At 48.5% G+C, this 24,706-nt stretch overlaps 1 protein-coding gene across 5 annotated transcripts in view; it reads right to left on the bottom strand.

The window, feature by feature from the left end:
• The window catches only part of HUWE1 (HECT, UBA and WWE domain containing E3 ubiquitin protein ligase 1), a 1,878,220-nt gene that overhangs the window by 1,622,623 nt on the left and 230,891 nt on the right, over window positions 1-24,706 (bottom strand). For all 5 annotated transcript variants that reach the window (XM_085629865.1, XM_085629862.1, XM_085629866.1 and 2 more), the window contains 5 exons: window positions 19,304-19,404; window positions 18,933-19,083; window positions 18,707-18,834; window positions 18,268-18,408; window positions 8,689-8,794 (listed from right to left, as the gene is read on the bottom strand). In XM_085629865.1, the coding sequence (XP_085485991.1) occupies window positions 8,689-8,794; window positions 18,268-18,408; window positions 18,707-18,834; window positions 18,933-19,083; window positions 19,304-19,404 (627 nt within the window). The remainder of the gene's footprint in view (window positions 1-8,688; window positions 8,795-18,267; window positions 18,409-18,706; window positions 18,835-18,932; window positions 19,084-19,303; window positions 19,405-24,706) is intronic.

Genomic DNA, 24,706 nt, shown 5'->3' with positions numbered 1-24,706 from the left:
GTTGCATCAGTCCCAGAGGGTAAGGGGACGGACGGGGCTCCTGCAGCTCCGACGGAGCACCCAAACCCTCAGCCGAGTCGCTGAGGGGTTCCGGGCTGTCTCTCTTCCTCTTCCTCTTCCTCTTCCTCCCCCTCCCCCTTCCTCCCCCTCCCTCTTGCTCTTCTTCTACTAACCGGATCGCGAAGACTTGGACCCTCGACGAGCGGTGGTGGCTGCGGCTCCGCGACCAGTCCCTCGACCTACTCCTCGACCGGGATCTTGAACGGCGCGGAGCTGACTGCCGGAACTCGAGCAGCTTGCGGGACCGCTCCCGCCTAGCCTTCGAAGTCAAGGCCCGGCAGTCGAGGCACAACTCGGCATCGTGGTCGGCCCCAAGGCAATAGAGGCACCGGCGGTGGTGGTCCGTGACCAACATCAGTTGGTGACGGGAGTCACAAGCTTTAAAGCCAGGCATCCCTGTCGGCACCAGAGTCGAGGTCGACGAAGTATGGAACCAAAAGAGTTCAAAAAAGTTTAGTCAAAGTGACTAAAGGGTATGCTCTTCCCAGATCGGCACTCACTGGCGCGGAAAAAAGAACTGACGTCAGCGCGCGAGGGCGGCGTCTAAGTACTCCAACGTTGTCATCCCAGCGATCACGATGCCGACGGATGCGGAGCCGCAGGCGACGCCTAGCAACGCACAAGGGTATTGCTGACGAAAAATCTTTCTGGATCCAGCCTGACGCCTGGGGGTATTCTAAGGTGAGGAATCTAACGTATCTCTTTCAGATTTCTCAGTCTTCAAAGTTGCCATTACGGCGCTGTGGAGTTAGTGTTTGACGGGCTCTCAGCACCATCTACTCTTATATAGCAGCACCGCACTTAGTGCCCAAGAATGGACCTGGGTACTGTAGGGGCACAGGGCTCGTGCCTCTGCCCACACCACTGGCATAGGGCACCCAGCTAGAGGGGTGGCTGATGCATGCCAAGGCAGTGTAGGTGGTGGGCATGGCACACAGGGATGTGTGCCATGTCGACTCAGTTTTGTCTTGTACCCAGACACTCAGCCTGCAAGGGCAGTGTGTGTGTGTGTGTCAGGGTACAGGGCCTCTAAGGGTGGCACAATGAGTGCTGCAGCCCTTAGAGGCCTTCACTGGTCACAAGGCCCTGGGTACCATTTACCAGGGGCTGCCATGTGGCCAGAGTTTGCCAATTTGGGTTTGAGGTTTTTGTTTAGGGAAGGAACATAGGCCCTGGGCACCTGATTCGCAGGAGCCCAGGGCACACTAAAAGTACATTCATCAAAAAGTAGGGGCATACCATGCAAGAAAGATGGCACTTTCTCACATTTGTTGAATGTGAAGCCTAAGCTGCTCCTAAATAGCTAGGTACAGGCTGTTCCTCAGATGTTCGTGGCCTCCCTGGATGCACTTATCGAACCAATCAAGTTATGGGTGCACTTGATTTCAAAATGGAAGGCACTAGTGGCAGTGCATCTTGATGCTTTGATAAATGTTCTCCAAACGAATTTGGAGGAGAAAAAAAAAAAAAAAAAAAAAAAAGCATAGTGAAGTGCGGGCCACTTCCAGCCTAACAAATTTCCAAAGCGATTATCTTTTCTACAACACCCTTGAGCCTCTGTCTCCATCCGTCCTTCTCCTGTGTCTCTTCCTTCTGCCAGCACGGCCCTCTGTTCTTGTACGGTCTTTTGTAGGAAAGTAGGATCTTTGACATGATTGCCCCAATTTTTGCCTGGTGTCTGTTTAGACTGTAGTGCAATGGGATCCTGCTAACCAGGACCCCAGTGCTCTCTCCCCAAAATTGACTGGCACTTTGTACACCCAACAACTGGCATACCCCTTTAAGCCCCCAGTATACAGTACTAAGGTACCCAGGGCAGTGGTACACCAGGGGTCTCCCATGGGCTGCAGCATGTATTACATTGCCCATGGGAGCCAATGCAAACTGACTATAGGCCAGCTGTTGCAGCATGTGTGAAATGGTGCATGCACCTTTCACTCCAGATAAGTATACCTTATAGCCCGGTCACTACACTTAAAACCTATAAGTCACCCTTAAAGTAGGCCCTGCAGCCTCAACTCCATTCTCTGAGAGTGCGTGGAAGCGATCTTAAGGTATGTAGTGGACACTGGAAAACTCGAGAAGTCCAACTACATAATGGCTTCAACTGACCTGGTCATGTGTGGTATCGTGCAACTACTTCAACTCCACTGTTAGTTGCATGATTCCCATGTACTGGAGGGTCTATTCAGAGGATGCATCCCCCTGGTGTTCCCTAATACTTTTTATTTTGACAATTATTGCACATTGGCACTTTCTCACTATTTAAAGATGCAAAGAGTCTACTTTTTTTGGACATCTTTAAGAGGAATATAGAAGACCACGACCAACTAGAGTGTTTTGGACATCACAGACTAGAATATAGAACACAACTCTAGAGAAGGTCTCTGGATGTATTTAAACCCTGAAGTGGTCAAGGAGACTAAACCCAATGACACGTGTTGGATAAATGAGGCGATTAGAAGAGGTTCAAAGAATCATAGAACAAAACGAAAAGTTTCTTACCTGTCGGTGTAGTTTTGCAGCTTGAAGATCTTTCTGGATTCACTATGCTGTGCATTATTCCGCGATCTTGTGGTTGGGTCCGGATTAGTAGTCTTTTCTTTGTTTCTTTTTTTGTAGCCCAGGTGGGCGTCGACGTCCACCATTTGGTGCACCTCCCGTGACGTCGTCGTGCTTCCTGCGGAAGTCCCACCTTTGGGGCGCCATCTTCGGGTTCTTTTTTCGCCTTTTTTTTTTTTTTTTTTTTTAACCCTAGGCGATTGATTAATCCTTTTGTCCATATTTCTGTACGTTTCCACTTCTTTGATCCTATCCATTTCACCCCCTCTTCCTCCAGCCTCATCTTCCTGGCGGAGGTGGGTGGGTTCGCTAGTGAATCCAGAAAGATATTCAAGCTGCAAAACTACACCGACAGGTAAGAAACTTTTCGTTTTGCAGCGTGAATCTTTCTGGATTCACTATGCTGTGCATAGATTTTGTAGCGGTTTTCCTATTTTTGTGGTGGCTGGGTGGAAGATGATCGCTGGTCGTTGAAAATGTGTTGTAGCACCTTCTGTCCGACCTGTGCTTCCTTATTCATTTGAATGTCCACGCAGTAGTGCTTTGTGAACGTGTGCACAGATGCCCAAGTTGCTGCGAGACAAATGTCTTGGATGGGCGTGTTTGCCAGGAAGGCAACTGTGGCCCCCTTCTTCCTTGTGGAGTGAGCTTGGGGCCCCTCCGTTAGCTCCTGTCCGGCCTGTTTGTGACAGAATTGAATAGTGAGGGCAATCCACCTAGCGATGGTGCCCTTGGTCACTGGTCTACCCATGAAGCTAGTAGCAAAGGACACAAACAGCTGCTTCGACTTCCTGAGTTCCTTGGTTCTTTCAATGTAGTGCATCACCGCTCTTCTGGCATCGAGGGTGTGCAGGGCCTTTTCTGCGTTTGTAGTCGGGTTTTGGAAGAAACTCGGTATCTGGATACTCTGATTCATGTGGAACGCCGACACTACCTTGGGCATGAAGTGTGGGTCCGTCCTCAGGACTACCCTGTCTTTGTGAATTTGAATGTAGGGCTCCTGTAGCGTTAGTGCTTGAAGCTCGCTCACCCTGCGTAGTGATGTTATGGCCACTAGAAAGGCAGTTTTCATCGTCAACATTTGTAGAGTGGCCTTGTGAATGGGTTCAAACGGCGCCTTCATGAGCTCCGTCAGAACCACGTTTAAATTCCATGCCGGCGGCGGCAACCTTTTCGGGGGTGCCATTCTTTTGGCTCCCTCCATGAATCTCTTCACCACCTGCGAGGTGAAGAAGCTTCCACCCTTCTCACCTCTGGTGTAGGCAACGATCGCTGCTAGGTGTACCCTTAGGGAGCTCGAGCAGAGGTTACTCTTTAGAAGGTGTGTGAGGTACCTCAGCACAGTTGAGTCTCTTGTCATTCTGTTTTGCAGGCCCTTTTTCCTGCACCACACCGTGAATCTCTTCCACTTTGCGCTGTAGCACTTTCTTGTAGTAGGTTTCCTTGCCTCCCGTAGCACTCGCATAGTGCTCTGAGGTAACCTTAGGTGTGCGAACTCTAGGTCTTCAGGAGCCATGCTGCTAGGTTGAGTGTCTCTGGCTCTGGGTGCAGGACCTCCCCGTTTTGCATTGAGAGCAGGTCTTTTCTCCTCTCGAACCTGTACGGATTGCCTTGTGCCATTTCTTGAATCTGTGAGAACCATGTCTGCCTCGCCCACTGTGGAGCCACCAGGATCAGAGTCATGTTGCTGGTTCTGCACTTGTCGAGCACTCTGTGCAACAGGGGTATCGGTGGAAAGGCGTAGGCAAATGTCCTCCACCAGCTTATCCATAGGGCATTTCCCTTGGATTGCTGATCTGGTTGCCTGGACGCGAAGCTTTGGCATTTTGCATTGTGGCGTGTTGCAAATAGGTCTATTGTGGGAGTCCCCCATCTCTGGAAGATTTTCTCCGTTTCCTGGCCATTGAGCTCCCACTCGTGTGATGCTGAGGTCTGTCTGCTCAGCCAGTCTGCCTCCACATTGTCCTTCCCTGGTAGGTGAATTGCTAGTAGATCTATCTTGAGAGGTATGGCCCATCTCCAAATCTCCTGAGCTAGGGATGAGAGGGGAAACGACTGTGTCCCCCCTTGTTTGTTGATGTAGAACATCGCCGTGGTGTTGTCTGTCTGTACCAACACCCTCTGGCCGAACAGGTGTCTCTGGAATGCCTTCAGGGCTAACAGTATCGTTTTCAACTCGAGGTAGTTGATGTGGCGGACCGCGTCTGCTGGAGCCCATAGACCCCTCACTCTGAGGTTGTCCATGTGCGCTCCCCATCCCTTCTGCGATGCGTCCGTGGTAATGGTCATTGTTGGGCTTGGTGGTGTCAGGCTTCTCCCCGTTGTTATGTTGTCTCTGTTCCACCAAGTTATCTCCTCCTGCACTGCGTGCGTAACAACCACTAGATCCTCCCAACTTCCGTTTGCTTGTGACCATTGCTGTTGCAGCCATTCCTGGAATGGTCTCATGTGCAGGCGTACATTCGGCACCAGCTGGATACAGGACGCCATCATCCCCATCATCTTGCTCACCGCCCTCACTGTCAGAGCTCGCCCCTTCTGGTAGAGCTGCGTCTCCTTCAGTAGGGCATCTGTCCTCCTGTCGCTGGGCACTACTGTACTGTTGAGGGAGTTGATCTTTGCCCCCAGGAAAATCTTTACCTGTTCCGGTTCCAGCGATGATTTTCCCCAGTGGATGGAAAATCCCAGATTTGTGAGGGTGTCTGTTACGCGTTTTGCGTGCCTCTCGCACTTCTCGCGCGAGTTTGCCTTGACCAGCCAGTCGTCCAAGTAGGGGTATACGTGTATTCCCTGCTTTCGTAGGTGTGCCGCTACCGCCGACAGGCATTTCGTAAAGACCCTTGGCGCAGATTTTAATCCGAAGGCCAGGGTTGTGAACTGGTAGTGTTCCTGTTCGATGTTGAATCTTAGAAGGCCCTTGTGCCTTCTGTTTATTGGGATGTGAAGGTAGGCATCCTTGAGGTCCACGGTGACCATGAAGTCCCCTTCTCTTATCTGTGGCAGTACCTCCTGCAGTGAAGTCATTTTGAACCTTTGCGTTCTGATGAACTTGTTTAGGTAACGGAGGTCCAGTATGGGTCTGAGGTCTCCGTCTACCTTCGGCACCACGAAGTAGTTTGAGTAGACCCCCTTGTTGCGTTCTCTGAACGGCACCGTCTCTATGGCTCCCTTTTGTAGGAGTTTCCGCGTTTCTTCTCTGAGCATTGCCAGTTCTAGGGCCGATCTCGGTCTTCCCTTTGGCTTCCTGTTTGGAGGTCTTTTCTCCAAGTCTACGCAGTATCCGTACTGCACGATGTTCCGTATCCACTTGTCTGTGGTTATACGCCGCCACTCCTGAAGGTAGAACCTCAGCCTTCCGCCTACTGGTGACGTATGCTCGTAGGCTCTTGAATCTTCTCTTCCCCCTGATGACACTTTTTTGCGCCTCACCCTTGGGGACCTTACGAGGGTAGGCGTCTTCTTGCGTGCCGACTCACTTCGAGGAGGGCTGATCGCCCCCTCTCCTCCTTTGGCCACGTCCGTTCCCTCTCCCGCGAAAGGACTGGCCCCGAGGTTGATATTGCCAGCTTTGCTTCTGCTGACTTTGTCCGTGACCTTCGCCCTGCTGACCTTGCTGGAACGCCTGGTGCGACGTCCCCTGTTGGCTTCCACCCCTACCGTAGGGTCTCCGAGGGATTTCCTCGTCTCATTCCCCTCAGCTGTAGGGCCCCCATGGACCTCGCTGTCTCGTTTTCCTTCTTGAGCTGGGTGAGCTTTTCGTCCACCGTTGCTCCGAACAGTGTCTCTCCGTTGAAGGGGGTGCCAAGGATGTTGTTCTGCACTTCCGGTTTGAATCCCGAGATTCTTAGCCATGCATGCCTCCTCTCTGTGACCCCTATGGCCATGAGTCTTGCTGAAGTCTCTGCCCCATCCAACGCCGTCTTTATACAGGAGTTGGCGATGTTCTTGCCTTCATCCACCAGGTGAGAGGCTCTCTGGCAGTATTCTTCGGGGAGGTGCTTTACTAGCTCCCCCATCTCATCCCAGTGTTGGTATTGGTGTCTATTGAGGAGTGCATTCGAATTCGCCATGCGCCAGTGCATTGCGGCGTTCCTCTCGACCTTTCTGCCTGTGAGGTCGATCCTCCTGCTCTCCTTATCCGGAGGTGGGCCCGAAGTTGCTGGAACGTTGGCCCTTCTCCTGGCCGTGGAGGCTATGATTGAGTCTGCGGTGACGCTACCCTTGATGTAAGGTGGGTCCAGGGAGGAGTGCTTATATTTCTTCTCTGTCCTGGGCGTGATCGACCGGCAGGTGGCAGGCTCCTTGAAGGCTTCTCTCCCCTGGTTCATCACGCTTTGTAGCATGGGGAGGAACTGACTCCTAGTCTGGATGGGGAGCAGTGTTTCGACGAGAAAATCGGCTTTCGGCCTCTCCTCGTCGAGTTTGACGCCGAAGGCCATTGCTGCGCTCTTCACCACCATATTGTATACCCCGATGTCGTCGGGTGGCGAAGGCCTCGAGGGGTACGTGTCCACGGCCTCCTCCGGGTTTTCGGTGTCGAGATCGTGCCATTCGACGTCGTTGCTGGTAGATGCCGCCGATTCGTAGAACGACTGTTGGTCTTCTTCCTCGGCTTCTTCCTCATAATAGGGCTCCTCTTCTTCCTCGAGATCCCTTGTCAGCCCTTCGGCGTCGAACTCGTCTTCGACCTCGACGACGTCCGCCGATGAAACCGTTGGAATCTTGAATTCCTTCATCCTGGCGTCGAACTCCTTCTTCCTTTGAAGGATGTTCTCCATTTCGGCCTCGAGCCGCCTCTTCTTTTTCTCCATTTCGGAGATGCTTTCGGCGTCGACCGCGGGTCTCTTCGATGAAACTTGCGTCGACGTCGAACGTTCTTTCTGCGTCGATCGGCCAGTTTCATGGGATGATTTCGACGACCCTTGCCTTTCGGCGTCTTTCTGCACCAGGGAGTCCTTTTGTAAGGATCCGCTGGGCCTTTTGTCCGAAGTTCCCCCTTTGGACGTCGAAGTTTTCGGCGCCGGGGCTCCCTTCGTGGACCTTGACTCAGTTTTTCTCGAGTCACCCTCGTGTTTGAGGTGTTTTTTGATTTGCGCTCGACGATTCTCTTACCTAGTCTTCTTTTTTCTTGTCGGTCTCTACGACCGCGAAGTTTTCGGCTGTCTCGGCGACGTTGTCCTCGTCGTCCGTGTCGAGGCCCAGCTCGTAGAGTGTCGGGGGTTTCCCTTTGCCATCCATGTTGGCGTTGGCTCTTCTCTGCCTCTCTCACCCTGAGTGTCTTCGGCGCGAAGGCTGAGCAGGCGTTGCAGTCGATACTCTGGTGATCCACCGGTAGGCAGAGGTTGCAGACCGGATGCTGGTCTTTCTGCGCGAACTTGTGGTGGCAGTTTGGGCAGAACTTGAATGGCGTCTTGTCCATTTCGCTCAGGGTCTCTGAGCGTGCATTCTCCAAGGCTGTCGAAGAAAAAAGGTTCGCTGGTCCTCTTTCTTCGCGCTCCTGATGAAATCTGTTCTATTCCTGATGTCTTCTCTTGATTCTATCGCTGAAACTCGCTTTTCTTCCTTCTTCCTCCGAGTTTCTGGAGCTTCCCGATGACGATCCAGACCCAACGGCGGAAAAAAGAATCTGAAGATGGCGCCCCAAAGGTGGGACTTCCGCAGGAAGCACGACGACGTCACGGGAGGTGCACCAAATGGTGGACGTCGACGCCCACCTGGGCTACAAAAAAAAAAAAAAAAAAAAGAAACAAAGAAAAGACTACTAATCCGGACCCAACCACAAGATCGCGGAATAATGCACAGCATAGTGAATCCAGAAAGATTCACGCTGCAAAAATAAAAAACTTTAAAAGGAATAAACCATTTTGACTTCTATTACTTATCATAGTAATAATGCAATCATAAATACTTGAAAAGACCCCAAGTTAGAAAATGAAGATGCAATACTGGAGAACATGTTTGCGTTCTTTCATGGACGTAAGGTTAGCATGCAAGAAGCAGTTGGGTACAAATGCAAGGGGTAGTGACAGATTTTAAATATTTCGGAGAACAGATACAAAAGCTTACCTTCTGTATCTGTCTCCATCTCCTCCCCTTCCTGAGCGGTACTGGGCCTCTGTATCTTCGGCTTAATCACAAAAGGACACTCACTTCTGCACAGGTCTACTTCATGCTAGAGAAAGAGAGAAAGGTTAGTGAAGAAATACTGTATGACCGGTGTTTCTGCCCCCAACATCAAATTATATTAGCACAGTCTTCCTGGTCTTGCCCCACCGATGCACACAGTGCACATGCGAAGCTGCAGTGTAAAGTTATTACAGCAATGCAGGAAAGTACCAGTGATGGTGGCTGGGTATTTACTGTGTGTGTCAGTTGGTATCTGGCAAACGCCAAAGTTAGTGTATCCACACTGCCCAGCAGCAGATCCCATAGAAAGGAGCAAGACGTACTGCATGCCAAGGTCTCCAGTGGATCACAATGCACTGACCCATACACCTCAAAGGCTAGCAGTGAATTAGACCCGAATTCGACCCAGTTGTCAACAAAGACTGCAGAGGCTAGGGAACCAGCATCTGGCTACCTGGGGCCACAGACACTGGTCTTCACCAAGAACGCCCTTCAAGACCCAGATTAGGCACTTTTCTACAGTCCAGGAACAAAGAACAAATCCTTCACAGCAAGCATCAGTACCTTGGATTGACAGCCTGTACCATCGAGACTTCTCTACCGATACATTTACCCTGAAGATCTAGACTATCGCAGCCACAACTTCTCAGCACATCAGATGAGCCTTCTTTACACTCGACAAGACATTCAAGGGTTCATGCGGGTTTATTCAGACACTCCCTTGCTCCAAAAGCAAGACTATCCATCATGGAAGCTCGACGAGTTCTTGTCATATCTAATGAGACCAACCTTTCAACCAATGCATTGGGCTAAGATTTAGCTTTCCCGGAAGACCGCTTTGTTGGTAATAACATTCATCAGAACAGCCAGTAAATTACAGGCTCTTTCTTGTAAGGAAGATTATCCACGATAGTTTCGCCAGAACCAGAGTTCATTTTGAGGACACCAACAGCACTTCATTGTAATAAACTGGCTCTATATATACTGCCCCAAAGTGAGGTACAGTGTGCAGAGAGTCCACAGTCCCCAGACGTTTGGCAGAGGCTAAAGTTAGATATAACCTTACTCTCTAAAGTGGTAGCTTGGTCGAGCAGTAAGGCAGTATGAGAGGACAGTGTAAAGCATTTGTTGCACACACTCAGTCAGCAAATGGTCTCACACACTCAAGAACTGAACTCTAGGTCAATTGTGTTTGTATAAAAATATACTGTTTATTTTTAGAACCAAGCAAGCCTGGCACGGGTAAGCATTAAATACTTTTCAGTAAGAAGTTACTGGATATAGGACAGTTGGAAAATGCAATAGAAATTGTACTTTGTTTGATTTACAAGGGAGCGGTAGTATGAAACACTTAGCAAATACAGTACATTGGAAAGAATGGACTTAAACAATAAATTGCAGGGAAGTTACTTTTCACATTACTTTTCTAACTCAGTGCTGGGTACCTAGATTCAGCACTGGGACACTTCCTGCAGACAGGTGAGTAAACAAGTTTGTTATTTGTGCGATTTTTAAAGAATATTTTTAGGTTTCAAAACACTTAAAAACTTTTTGGAGAAAAAGTGTCAATGTTATCGTATGGAAGGAACACAGGTTTAACGGTTTTCAGGTAAGTAATCGGCTGTGGGAGTTAAGGTTCTGGGGTTAGACTCCGGGGTATCCCAGGGTCAATAATGCACTGTTGCACCATCAGCAGCACTAGGGCGGCCGGGGGCAGGGTGCTGTTTTGAGGTCGGTCACCCTGTTTTCAATGGAGAACCTCCATGACCAAGAAACACTGAAGGTTTGGGGACGAGGACCATCTGGGTACGCCCACCACAAAGGGTAAGTTGGGATGTCGTGGTTTAGTTAGGCACAGTTGGTTTGGGCACACAAGGCAGTGAGGAGTCGGGGCAGGGATGAGAAACAGCTTGGAAAGTGTAGGCAGGCAGGTCCTCCGGAGTTTGTGAGGTTGCTGGCTGCTGGACATGCCGGGATTTTGCAGGAGCAGGTTTGAGGGGAGACAGGCCTGTAGGGCTGGGGCCAAGTCAGTGGGAGTCTTACTCTTGTTAGCTCTGCACGACTCTTCATCCTCCTTTACTTCTTGTAGATAGGCTGGATCGGAGAATGTTCAGGGAGCCCCCTAAATACTAAATTTAGGGGCATTACAGGTAGGTAAAGGGCAGGGACCAATGGGTCCCTTCCCTGGGGTGGGTACACCCCCTATTCTGCCACTCTCCAGTGAGCGGGGGACAGGAGCATGTCCCTGGTTGGCTGAGTCTTCCCCCCCCCCCCCCCATCTTCAAGATGGCAGGGACTCGAGGTTGTGCTTCACCTCGCCTCCCACCACCTTAGGGGTGGAGTTGGCAGATGTGGGCACACCTCTCTTCCTCACTTCTGTTTCCCGCCGGTTCTCCCGCCCAAAGTGGGTGGTAGAACCAGTGGAAACCAGTTGCTGAAAGCAGAAAATGGTCTAGAGAGGCTCACAAAGGTGGCATGCCTTTGAAGCTTCTCCTCCGTGAACCCTGGCCATCCCGGGGGAGGAGGCTTGGTACCTCGTCCAAGGATGTGCATTGTTTCAGGCCCGCCGAGAGCAGCAAGCTCGCGACCCAGGGTCCAGAAACATGTCTAGCGGTGGCAGCCTGCGGAGCCACTCAGTCAGGTCTCTGGAAGTTGGTTGAGTTTCAAAGGGGCATCTCTAAGATTCCCTCTGTTGTGCATTTTACATTAAATCCCACACTGGCATCAGTGCGGGTTTAATGTGCTGAGAAGTTTGATACCAAACCTCAGTCTTCAGTGTTGCCATTATTGCGCTGTGGACTTCGTGTTTTACGGGCTCTCAGCACCATATACTCTTAAATGGTAGCACTGCACTTACAGTGCCCAGGAATGGACCTGGGTACTGTAGGGGCACATCGTTCATGCTCCTGTGCCCACGCCACTGGCATAGGGCACCCAGCTAGTGGGGTGGCTGATGTATGCCAGGGCAGTGTAGGTTGTGGGCATGGCACACAGGGATGTGTACCATGTCAACTCCGTTTTGCCTCAGTCTGCGAGGGCAGTGTGGTTGTGTTAGGGTACACGGCCTCTAAGGGTGGCACAATGAGTGCTGCAGCCCTTAGAGGCCTTCCCTGGTCACAGGGCCCTGGGTACCTAGGGGCTGACATGTGGCCAGGGTTTGCCAATTTGGGTTTTTGGGGAAGGAACATAGGCCCTGAGCACCTGATTGGCTGGAGTCCAGGGCACACTCAGTCAAAGTACATTCAGCAATTCAGAAAAAAGTGGGGGCATACCATGCACGAAAGATGGCACTTTCTCACACACCAAGATTTAGGCATTAGCGGGCAAGTGATACTTTCAAAACAATATTGTGCAAGGTACAGCGTGCACTGGTTTTGTAGAAGCATACAAGTTACTTTGCAGTAAAATGGGTTGTAAGCTATTTAGAATACCTTTAAATTTCTAGTTTGGAATGAAACAAACTAATAAGAGTCTAGGCATTACAGTACATCAGTAAGCAGCTTATTTCTTTTGAAGACACTAAGTTACTTTGTGGCAGTACAAAACAGGTTCAACACTTAGAAGATTTTTCAGAGAAAACCTCACCATACAATCCTATCTAGAAAAACAAAGTGTTAGGTTTGCAGGTAAGCTAACTATTTTAGCAACTGAGTTTCGGGGGGGTAGAACAAAGGTTCAGTTCAGCACTCGAGGTGCACCACCAGCAGCACTAGGGCGGCCAGCACAAGAGTGCCAATGGGGTTTTGGGGCACCTCAGTTAGTGGCTGCTCACAGGCAGGCCACACAGTTTTGGAAGGCAAGCTGCTGGGGTTAAGGTAAGGGCAAGGTTTGTACCAGATCATCACCAAGTCCACACCACCAGCAGCGCAGGGGCAGCCAGGTGCGAGGAGCCCAATGCTTTCCTATGAAGGTTGCTGGTCGAGGAAAAGAACTACAGGGTAGAGCCAGAAGACTGGTAGAAGGGAACTAGTGACTGGAAGGTGAAGCTGGAGAGGTACTGGACACAGTCGGTCGGGCAACCCACAGCTCTGGCGCTGCAGATGCAGCAGGGTGTGTCATGGTTCTTCTCACCGGTTCCGGTCGGGGGGTGGGGGAGGGGTTTGTATCAGAAGGCTGCAGGCATTGGGGAGAAGGTTGGAGGTCATTAAACACTGGATCCCATGTCAGAATCGCAGGGGGGACCTCATTGGGGTGTTGGGCCACTGACTCAGTGTGAGAAAGTGCCATCTTTCTTGCATGGTATGCCCCCACTTTTTGCTAAATTGCTGACTGTACTTCGATTGAGTGTACCCTGGGTTCCTGCCAATCAGGTGCCCAGGGCCTATGTTCCTTCCTTAAACCACACAAACTCCAAATTGGCAAACCCTAGCCACATGTCAGCCCCTAGTAAATGGTACCCTAGGTACCCAGGGCCTTGTGGCCAGGGAAGGCCTCTAAGGGCTGCAGCACTCATTGTGCCACCCTCAGAGGCCCTGTACCCTTACACACACACTGCCCTTGCAGGCTGAGTGTCTGGGTGCAGGACAAAACAAAGAGTCGACATGGCACACATCACTGTGTACCATGCCCATCACCTACACTGCCAAGGCATATGTCAGCCACCCCTCTAGCTGGGTGCATTACGCCTATGGTGTGGGCACAGGAGCAGGAGCCCTGTGCCCCTACAGTACCCGGGTCCATTCCTGGGCACTGTAAGTGCAGTGCTGTCATTTAAGAGTAAATGGTGCGGAGAGCTTGTCAAACACGAGCTCCACAGCACCATATTGGCAACACTGAAGCCTGGGAAGTTTGGTATCAAACTTCTCAGCACATTAAACCCACACTGATGCCAGTGTAGGATTTAATGTACTAAGCACCCCAGAGGGCATCTTAGAGATGCCCCCTTACAGCTAACTTACAATCAACGTCTGCTCTGAGGCTGCCCAGGCTGCCACACAGCAGACACGTTGCTGGACCCCTGGGTGGGAGAGCCCCTGCTCTCCCGGGCCTGCAACAATGCACATCCTGGGTGAGGTGAGAAATCTCCTCCCCCAGGATGAGCAAAGGGAAGCTTCAAAGGCATGCCGCCATTTGGAGTTTCCCCAGGCCACAGCAACCCCCCACTCTGGCGGGAAGCTTGGCCGGAAACCCCATACAAGGGCAGGGGATGTGCCAGCCTGCCCACCCCACCCCTCAGGTGGGGGAGGCGAGGTGAAGCACATCTCCGGGCTCTCGCCATCTTGAAGATGGGAGGCCCTACCCTATCAGGATTAGGCTACTGCCCCCCTCCCACAGGAGAGAGGCAGGATAGGGGGTGTACCCACCCCAGGACAAGGACCCATTGGTCCCTGGCCTTCACCTACCTGTAACGCCCCTAAATCTAGTATTTAGGGGCACCCTGAACCTTCCTTCCTTAGATTCCAGATAGAAAATTACAAGAAGAGCAAGAAGAACAAAGACCTGCCCTGCAGCTTCTAAAAAGAGAAGACACCAACTGCTTAGGCCCCAGCCCTACCGGCCTGTCGACTCTCGAACCTGCACCAGCGCGGCATCTCTCGTGGTCAGCAACCTCACCAACCCCGGAGGACCTGGCTACCTTTTGGCTCTAAGCCCCTGGGACTCCCATGAGTAGAGGCTCTACTCAAGAAACCTATTTTTAACCCCTGGCAGCAGCCCGGAACCGCGGACCCAACACACTCTGCACCAGCCAAGCCTGGCCAGTGCCGGAGTGGACAAAGACCCTGAGGACGACCCCACGGCGACTGTGACCCCGAGTCCGGCACCCAAGGACCCCCCTCGACATCCCGGAAGAAGCCTGCAGCCTCAGAACCGAGTGCCACCCCAACCGCGATCAACCAGAGGGTAAGATTCCCGACGTCAAAAGGCACCCCTGCACCCGGCGCCCTGCGGCCCCCTGTGCCCAATCCCGGGGTACCCACCTAACCTACAACTACCCAACTTACCTCTCGAAGTGGTGGGGGCACCTGAAACATCCTCGTTCCCGAGCCTGCAGCCTTTTTCCAAACCGGAACATTCCCATTGATTTCCATTGAGCGCCCGAAGGCTCAAAAGCACCCTGCACCCAGCCGCCCGAGTGGCCCTGGCAGTGCCCTCTCTACACTAACCTACTTCCCCACTTGCCCTGAGTAAGTGACCAGGAGCCCAGCTCCCACAGCCGCGTGGCTTGCCAGACAGCAGCCACCAACCAAGGCCCCCCCTATCCCTCATAGGATAACATTGGGCCTAACTCTCTCTGCACCCGGCCGTCCTGAAACCGCTGAGGGTGAACCAACTGTACCTACCTGACACTGGGGGACCCCTGAGTCCATGCCCGGAATTTCAACTCTGCCAGTCGAGTACTTACCCTTAAACCGCTAACTTCATTTTCCTCATAGGGTAACACTGACTGGCTTTTTCTTCAAAAATCTTCTAAGTGTGAACTTTTCAAAACTGCAAAAATTCACCAAAAATCAGCCAAGTGACAAAAACGAATTTACTCACCTGCTCCTAGGTGAGCTCCCAGTGCTGGATCTTGGTGCCCAGCGCTGACCCTGAAAAGTGTTCACAACTATACTTACCTCTAACTCCTTTTTCTCTCATAGGAAACCATTGTCTGCTTTTCTGTGAAATTTCTTCTAAGTGTCTATTTTTGCAAGTTTGAAATATTCTTTTAAAATCGTACCATTTCTGCAAACGAAATTACTTACCTGCTTTTGATAAAGACCCCAGTCCTGGGTCTAGGTACCCAGTCCTGGATTACTAAAGTAACGATAAAGTACTCTACCTGCAATTTGAATTTCTTGCCATAGAGATCCATTGAATGTTTTCTGTGAAATATTTTCTAAGTGCTAACATTTGAAATAGCTAAATATTATTTAAAAATCATTACAGTTATTAAGTCGACTTTCATCACTTGATTCTGAATACTGACCCAAGGCTGGTTCTAGGAGCCAGACCTGGAATTCCAAAAGTAATCTGAAAAGTAATTTATTACAAATAACCTGAATTTACCATTGAGCTCAATGCATTGTTATGTTTATGAAATAGGATTGTTTATTGCAACCAACTGTGACTGTTTACACAAATTTATTGCTTAAGACAAAAGTATTTATATTCAACCTCTCATTCTGAGAAAGTATATTTTTACCCCCTTTGTGGTTCTAAAAATAAAACAAGCATATATTTTATATATATAAACCATTGGCCCAGAGTTCAGTTATTGAGTGTGTGAAACCATTTGCTGACTGAGTGTGTACAATAAATGCTTTACACTGTCCTCTGGTACTGCCTTACTGCTCGACCAAGCTACCACTTTTGAGAGTAAGGTCATACCTAACTTTGACCTCTATCAGCCTCTGGGGGACTGTGGACTCTGTACACCCTGTACCTATTAGGTAACAGTATATACAGAGCCACTTTCTCACACTCGGGCCATGGGCGTTGGGTGTAGAGTGGCGAGGACTCATGGTTCTAGCTGGATCTGCAGTCCTGGATGGGGTTTTTGTTAAACAATTCCAGTGTCCACAGGAAATCAGATTCTTTTTGGGAGGAGGGCAGGTCCCAGGGGTTCTTGGAGCCTGCAGGACTTGCCAGTTTTAGCTTGAAGGGGTTCAGAGCAGGAGACGGGTCAGTAGGGCTGGAGCCAAAGCAGTTGTTGACCTCTCTGCAACACGTTTCTTCGGTCCTACTAATTGTCGAGTCGAATCTGAATTCTGGGCTCAGGGCTGCCCCCTCAATACTGTATTTAGAGGGGCATTTTAAGGGTATTAGCCAAGGGGCTACTGCCCATAGGGTGACTACACCCTTAGGACGCTCACCCCACAAGCACCATTCCTTACCCTGATTGGAGGGTGCCTACCATCTGCAATATGGTGGGCACTGAAGAGGGCTTCCCCTCGCATACCACACCTGAGATTTTATGTTAGCAGAGGTGGGCACACCTTCTGGACTGGTCCACTTTTTCCACACCAGTCTTCCTGCCTAAAAGGGAGTGACAGAAAGGGGGCCTGCTCTTGATAGCAAGAGAGAATAGGGTGGGTCGCGTTGCAAAGGTGGTAACACCTTTGAAGCTCCCCGGCAACAGATGGCTCTTCCTGCGCTTTGGGAGGTGATGATAGGCCTTATCGGGCCCAGGAAGAGGCAGCTCTCACCCCAGGGATCCATAAATTTGGTTCCTGGTGGCAGGCTGGTGGTCACCAGTCGGAAGCCCACCGGTGGTGGGTTTGGTTCAGGGGTCCCTTCTAGAAGGGACCCCTGAGTGAATGGAATAATAAATCTGACACTGGAATCAGTGCAGGTTTATTATTCTGAGATGTCGGATATTAAACATCCCGGGGTTCAGTAAAGCCATTATGGTGCTAGGAGACTCCTAATAACCAGTTTCCAGACCATATACTCAGGATGACTTTAAAGGGACCTTATAATATCCAAGAATGGCCTTAGATGTTATATGTAATCTTTTATAGTCTGTGTTCTCCATTTTTATTCTCCACATTTTCATTATTCTTCATGTCATTTTACACATGATTGCTAAAAATAAATAAAACAAGTCAATAAAAAAAACAAAAAAAAAAACTCTCCCTTCTGGGCTTTTCACAGTAGCACGAGAAAAGTTGAGTTTCCACAGGTCACAATATCTTTAAAAGTACCCAATGCATTTCGGGATAATTCCCTTCATCAGGGGTATCAAATCTTCTATTTGACTACGTTCGTGACTGAAAGTGCAAAAAAGAAGTTTAAATTGTAATAACGTGGTAAAAGACTTGACTCATTGGATTCATGCATACATATGGCTGTGCAGCTGGTCTGGGGACCTGACATGGCTCCATTCTGTTTATACACAGGGATGTGTACCATGTCGACTCTTCACTTTTAGCTGCACCAGAACACGCAGGCTGGAATGGCAGTGGTGCACGTTTGTGGTGAGAGGTCTTGGAGGGTGGCATAATACATGCTGCAGGCCTCAGAGGACTTTTCCTGGCTACCATTCCCTTGGTACCATAGGTACCCTTTACAAGGGACTTCTAGGTAGGCCAGAGTTTTGCAAATTTTGGCAACAATGGTACAGGTTTGGGAGAGAACATGGACCCTGGGAACCTGACAGGCAGAGACCCAGGGCATACTCAAATCAAATTGCATCAGAAATCTGGCAAAACATTAGAGGGCAACCATGCAGAAAGGGCACTTTCCTACACTGATGAACAGAACGGTAAACTGTGAGAGGACCATATTAGCACAGATCTATGCTGGCCTCTACACACTTTGCTAAAACTCCAATAGTAAATCTGATTATGTGCATGCTTATGTTACATTTATAAACTGCAAAAACAAAATCTCGCAAACAGAGTTAACCTGTACCCCCATATCAAATAAACTGCTCCTGCAAACACCTTTCAGGCTGACCTTTAACTGCTTGTCATCTGTGCCCTCGGAGACTTCACCTACTGCTATCAAGTGTTCGCTCTGTCTCCCACTGCAGTGCGTCAAACAGAGGCTTGGAAATAAATTATCCCGCAAAAGCCACTGAGAACAATGCCTTACCTCCAATCTAGCAATGAAGATAGTCAGCCCACTGTGAGACTGGAAGGCTGCCATATCCAGGTTTGTGATGAGGTCCACCACACGTACAGCACGGGTCACAAACGTGATCTGGTCCTGCTCATCCCCCAGGAACTTAATCACCTAAAAAAAGGAAAAAACACTTCAGTACATACCATGGAAAATGGGATGCTAGTTTACCAGCAACAAAAGGAGGCCAAAGACCCAAGCATAAACCACATTTCGTGGACATTTTTTACTGCTAAGATTTTACAGATTTTCTGCAACTTCTTTCTAAAAATTCAAGCATTAAAAAAAATACCACTTCAGTGATGCCGCTCCATTCTATCTCCAAGCACCCGCAACTGCAGACTAAGAAGCCTGCAGAAAAAGCTGAAAAACCTCTGCCAACAACTATCCACACAAACTATAGTCTGCCTACCTTCAAAAGGGCCTCCATCATACCACAAGAAACCAAAGCCTCCCCTCCGGCATCATAGCTAGCCAAATGATAGAGAAATGAGAAGAGCGCTGTAGCAAATTGGTGAGGGTAAGGCTCCATCGAGGGATCTACAATAAAAAAAAAAAGCAGGAGTCGACCATGAACAAAAAGTCAGAAGGGGCTAATGACAAGCGAACAAGCACAAAGAAAATACCAAACGCCTTACCAATCATGGCTTGAATGCAGTTTCGAACCAACACAGGTAAGAAGCCGTGGTACGAGGCGGTCCCAGTGCAATCAATAATACTGCTGAGCTTAGGTGTCCTCTCCAAGTGGACAATAGAAGTCAACGTCCTTAGAGAGGCAGCTTTGATGTCCTAGCAATATGAAAAGAACGCTCAGAGGCAAAGTTTCTTAAAAGCTCCAAAAGCAAGCAGAGAAAATGGTTTCAAACTGTAAATAATAACAGTACAGCATACAAAAGTATAGGAAGCAAACCAAATTTATTTACAAAATATTAGTCGAAGTTCTTTAGGGTGAAATTTAAAAAATGAACTAAAGCCAGTTGTAAATGGATACATGTAAGGAGCCACTCACCATCAGCTGCTTATCTGTGATCTGAAGGACATCCACGAGCTCCTCAATCAACCCATTGTACAAGATGCTATTGGCAGACTCCTGGAGCGCGTTGGAGTACACTAAAAAGGAAAAACCACGGACTAATCAGGATTTGAAGATGAAAAGCGTCATACCTGTGCAGCGCTCACAACAGTGCAACGCATGCCTTGATTAGTAACTGAAAACACAAGCTACAGCCCTCCACCAGTAAATTTCATCCATGAATGCATGACACTGCACGATGGCTTAAAAATAACTCTGCAACTTAACAGTGATAAAAAAGATTTTATGTTGTGCAGCCAAGAAAGATCCAAGTCTGCTTACCACAAACTTGTGTCCAATTCCTGTGGATAAGCCATTGATGCCTTCTGAGGCAGTACGCAATCTGGAGGTAGTAACTGACGACAGGTTGAGTTTAGAAACTCAAGTAAATAAAACAGTGGGGACTAGTTTTTCCACTTATAATAGTGCTACGGAAGATCCTCCCAATGCTGCCAAATTCAACTAGGGTACAGATTGTGAGAAGTGTTTTGAGCTGGTTGGATTACTGCAACGCCCTGCTGTTGGAGGCTCTAAAGTATCAGATTGAGATACTCCAGAGAACTCAGATAATTGCGGCTAAGATAGACCTTATGAGACCACGTCGATCATCAGCCTCCCTGGCTCTAAATGAGCTTCAGTGGCTCCCCGTGTCAGAGCATTCAGTTCAAATCACGCTGTGTTGTATTTAAGGCTCTACATGGGCTGGGGCCTAAACCGCTGCAGAGCAAGTTCAAATGGTATGCTCCTACCAGAAGCTTGCGATCGTCAGCTAAACTGGTGAAAGCACTTAACATTATAAGAACAAAAATGGGAGGAAGAGCTTTTAGCTCTGCAGCCGCTTGGCTCTGGAATCAACTCCCGATCAGCCTCAGACAGAAGATCTCTTGCAGTTTTGGAAGAAATTAAAGACCTGGCTATATCCAAAGGGTGCTGTCTAAATCCCCTTTATCTTTAATGAGTGCACTTTTCACTGCAACATATGTAAATGTTCGTGTAGGTCAGCGCCAGGATGCCCGTGGGGTGATAGTGCGCTTCAAAAGTCTAACATTAACATATTAGCACATTACGGTCCATAAAAACCTTCATTTTCTACTAACATGTAAATAAAATGTGCCATGTCGCCCAAAACAGTTCATGTAATGTTTGTAAGTCACCCCTACAGCAGGCTTTACAGCCTTAAGGCAGCGTTGATTATGTTATATGTGTAGACATCTCAGCATGAGCAGATATGCCCCCTGTACTGGGAAGTTCAATTACTGCCAATACAAGTGTGAGAAAGTGCCTCTTGACATGGTTAGCCCCTACTTTTCACTTGGTTTTGATGTGGTTGCAGATGTACTGCACAGGGTCCCTGCCAACCAGGTCCGCTTTGCCAGTGCGTCTTCCCTGAAAACAAATCTCCAATTGGTACATCTACCCCCTGTAAATCCCTTGTAAATGGTACCCTGAATCCCTAGGGCCGTTGAGTTGAAAATGGGTCCCTGGGGCCCACCTCACTAGGACCAAGCCACTGTCCTTGCAGCTTGAATGCCCATATGAGGGAGAAAACGACAAAGTCGACATGGCACCTTGCCCGGGGGACATGCCAGCCAGGACTACCTGAAATTATAGGCAGGTCACCCCTCTGGCAGGACTTACAGCCCTAAGGCACGGTGAACTATACCACAGGTGAGGAAATCTCTGCATGAGCAGATGCGCCCCTAAAATATTAGGGTCCATTCCTTAATATTGTAAGTGCCAGCGAAGCCACAGAGTAAATGGGCTGGAAACTCGACAACTCAAGTTCAAAAGCACAATGATGGCTTCACTGAACACATGTAGGAGGCTGGCGCTGTATATACTATACCAACTTGAGGTATAGTGTGCCCAGAATCCAGTGGAACCCCAAAGGTAGGCAGAGGTAAAAGTAGATAGCACCTTACTCTCCATTTGTGGTCGAGCAGTAAGGCTGTAACAGAGGGTAGTGTTAAGCATTTGTTGTACGCACTCAGGCAAGAGATGTCACACACACAGACTGAAATCAGACCAATTTCATTTGTATAAAATAATTTAGTTGTATTTATTTTCTAGAACCAAGCAAGCTTGGCACAGGTAAGTGTAAATGTTACTTTACGGCAGGTTGAACAATACAAGTAAGCTGAATGAAAATGTCTGTTACAGATTTGTAAATCTTTCCAATACAGTGGAAATTACTGTAGATTACTTTTGATTACTTCACAGATTACTTTCTGGATTACTTTTTCTACTCAATGTGATATGCCTAGATATCACACTGGGACCATTTCCGACAGAAAAGGTAAGTTAAGCAGTTTCTAGCTATTTGCAATTTTTCAAGTTAATATACAAAACCAACTCCACACTTGAAACAATTTAAGGAAAAAGTTAATGTATTCCTAAGGAGGGAAATAAAGTTAACTGTTTGCAGGCAAGTACTTGGGGTTGGGAGTTGGAGTTCTGGGGTAGAACAAGGGTTAGCACAAGGTCAAGGAGCCACTCAGTACACCCTCAGCTGCACTAGGGCGGCCGTGTGCTGAGACCGAATGATATCCAATGGAGGATAGGGGCGCCTCCGTTTGGTGGCTGCTGACAAGCAGGTCACAAGGTTGTGGGAGCAAATATCTTCGAGTAAAGCTTAGGTCAAAGGGGAACCCAGTTTAGCACACAAGGTGCACCGGGAGCAGCGCAGGGGCAGCTAGGTGCAGGGTGCTGTTTTGATACCTGGTGTCCTGTTTTCAATGGGGCTTACCGGTTTTGGATTATGGTTGCAGGCTCGGTCAAGAAAGCCTTCCCAGAGGAACCAACAGCTGGGCAGTAAAGTTGGAGGGCTCGGGGACGTAGGTGCAACTTGGGGTCTCCTCTCCGGGATGCAGGGGTGTATTTTAAGGTCAGATTTCACCTTACCTGGCCACTCGCGGTTGACAGGTGGTTGTGAGAAAGTGGCTCTTTATATACTGTTCCCAAATAGGTACAGTGTGCACAGAGTCCACAGTCCCCAGAGGTTTGACAGAGGCTAAAGTTAGATATAACCTTACTCTCTAAAGTGGTAGCTTGGTCGAGCAGTAAGGCAGTATCAGAGGACAGTGTAAAGCATTTGTTGCACACACTCAGCCAGCAAATGGTCTCTCACACTCAATAACTGAACTCTAGGCCAATGGTTTATATAAAAAAATGTACGGTCGTTTTATTTTAGAACCAACAATAGGTATTAAAATATACTTTCTCAGAATGAGATGCTTTATATAAATACTTTTGCAATATGCAATTGACTTTTGAAGGTAATAGTTACAGGTTGTTGCAATAGGCAACACAATTTCAAACACAATGATACATTGAGCTCAATGGGAGTTTTAAGTTATTTGCAATAGATTACTTTCAGGATTACTTTTTTAACTCCAGGACTGGATCCTAGATTCAGTCCTGGGACAGTTCTTGGAAACAAGTGAGTAAAGTCGACTTGGTTACTGTTGTGATTTTTAGGCAATATTTTGCCGTTTTAAAAGTTGACACTTAGAAGAAATTTCGTAGAAAAACAGTCAATGATTCCCTATGGGAGAAAATTCAAGTTACAGGTATCGCATGTTCTTGTTACTTTTGTAATCCAGGGCTGGGCTCCTAGGCTCAGTACTGGGACCTCTATCTAAAACAGGTAAGTAATTACGTTTTCACAGTTGCTACGATTTTTAAAGAATATTTGTAGTTTGCAAAAATCGACACTTAGAAGAAATTTCACAGAAAAACAGTCAATGATTTCCTAAGGAAGAAAATTGGGTTAATGTTAAGTACGGTTGTGAGTACTTTTCAGGGTCAGTGCTGGGTAGCAAGTTCCAGCACTGGGAAATCTCGTGAGTATTCGTTTTAACTCGGTTGATTTTAGGTGAATATTTTAAGTTTTAGAAACTCCACACAGAAGAAATTTCAGAAGAAACCAGTCAATGTTACCCTATAGAGGAAAGGAATATGCTACTTACCAGTATGCATCTGTTCTTGGCATGTAGAGCTGCAGAGTTGTACACTTAGCATAGATCGCCATCTGGTGTTGGGCCCGGATGTTTGCAGTTTGTTTTTCTTCTTGGACAGTCTTTGGAAGTCACGAGTCTGGTGACTCCTCCTTCGGTCCGTACTGCGCATGGGCTTCGGCTCCATCCTCAGATTGTTTTTCGCCAACAGGGAAATGATGGAGCGTAGTAATAACAGTGAGAAACCCATGTGTTGTATCTAAATAAGATGTACTGGAACGGATACAGGTAGCCGGGGAGGCGGGTGGGCGTGTACAACTCTGCAGCTCTACATGCCAAGAACAGATGCATACTGGTAAGTAGCATATTCCGTTCGAGGCATATGAGCTGCAGATTGTACACTTAGCATAGATTATATAGCAGTACCCAACCTTAGCGGCGACCACCGGTATCCGTTGCAGCTGTTTGAAAAAGTGTCTTTAGTACAGCCTGGCCCACCCTAGCTTGCTGCTTGGAATGCACATCTACACAATAGTGTTTTGTGAAGGTGTAGACCATGTGGCTGCTTTGCAGATGTCATCTAAGGGTATATTCCCTAGAAAAGCCATAGAAGCCCCTAACTTTCTTGTAGAGTGGGCTTTCGGAGGAACAGATAATGTTCTCTTTGCCTTTTGATAGCAAATTTGTATGCATTTTACAATCCACCTAGCTATCCCTGATTTAGAAATGGGGTTGCCTTTATGTGGTGGAGAGAAGGAAACGAACAATTGTTTAGTCTTCCTGAAGGGTTGCGTTCTTTGTATGTAGTATAGCAACGCCCTTTTCACATCAAGTGTGTGTAAGGCCCTTTCTGCAACAGATTGGGGTTGCGAAAAGAAGACAGGTAATTCCACCGATTGATTGAGATGGAAGGGGGAAATGACTTTGGGCAGAAACTTCGGATTTGTGCGAAGTATGACCTTGCTGTGATGCATTTGTATGTAGGGTTCCTGTATGGTGAACGCTTGTATTTCACCAACCCTTCTAAGGGAAGTGATAGCTACAAGGAAAGCTGTTTTCCAGGTGAGAAACTGTAGCTCACATTTGTGCATTGGTTCGAAGGGCGGACCCATTAGTCGTGTAAGAACTAAATTTAGATTCCATACAGGGGAAGGTGGTGCCCTGGGAGGAATTACTCGTTTAAGGCCTTCCATGAAGGCTTTAATAGCGGGCACTCTGAAGAGTGATAAATGCTGTCTGTTTTGTAGATAAGCAGCGATCGCTGCTAGGTGTAGGCGTATGGATGAATATGCCAGGTTACACCTGTGAAGATGGAGCAGATAGCATATGATGTCCTGTATGGATGCATCTAGAGGGTTGATTGTATTGTTACGGCAGTAAATTA

The sequence above is a fragment of the Triturus cristatus genome, chromosome 10 (genome assembly GCF_964204655.1).
Source record: "Triturus cristatus chromosome 10, aTriCri1.1, whole genome shotgun sequence".
NCBI lineage: Eukaryota > Metazoa > Chordata > Amphibia > Caudata > Salamandridae > Triturus > Triturus cristatus.
This window is presented reverse-complemented; position numbering and strand designations above follow the sequence as displayed.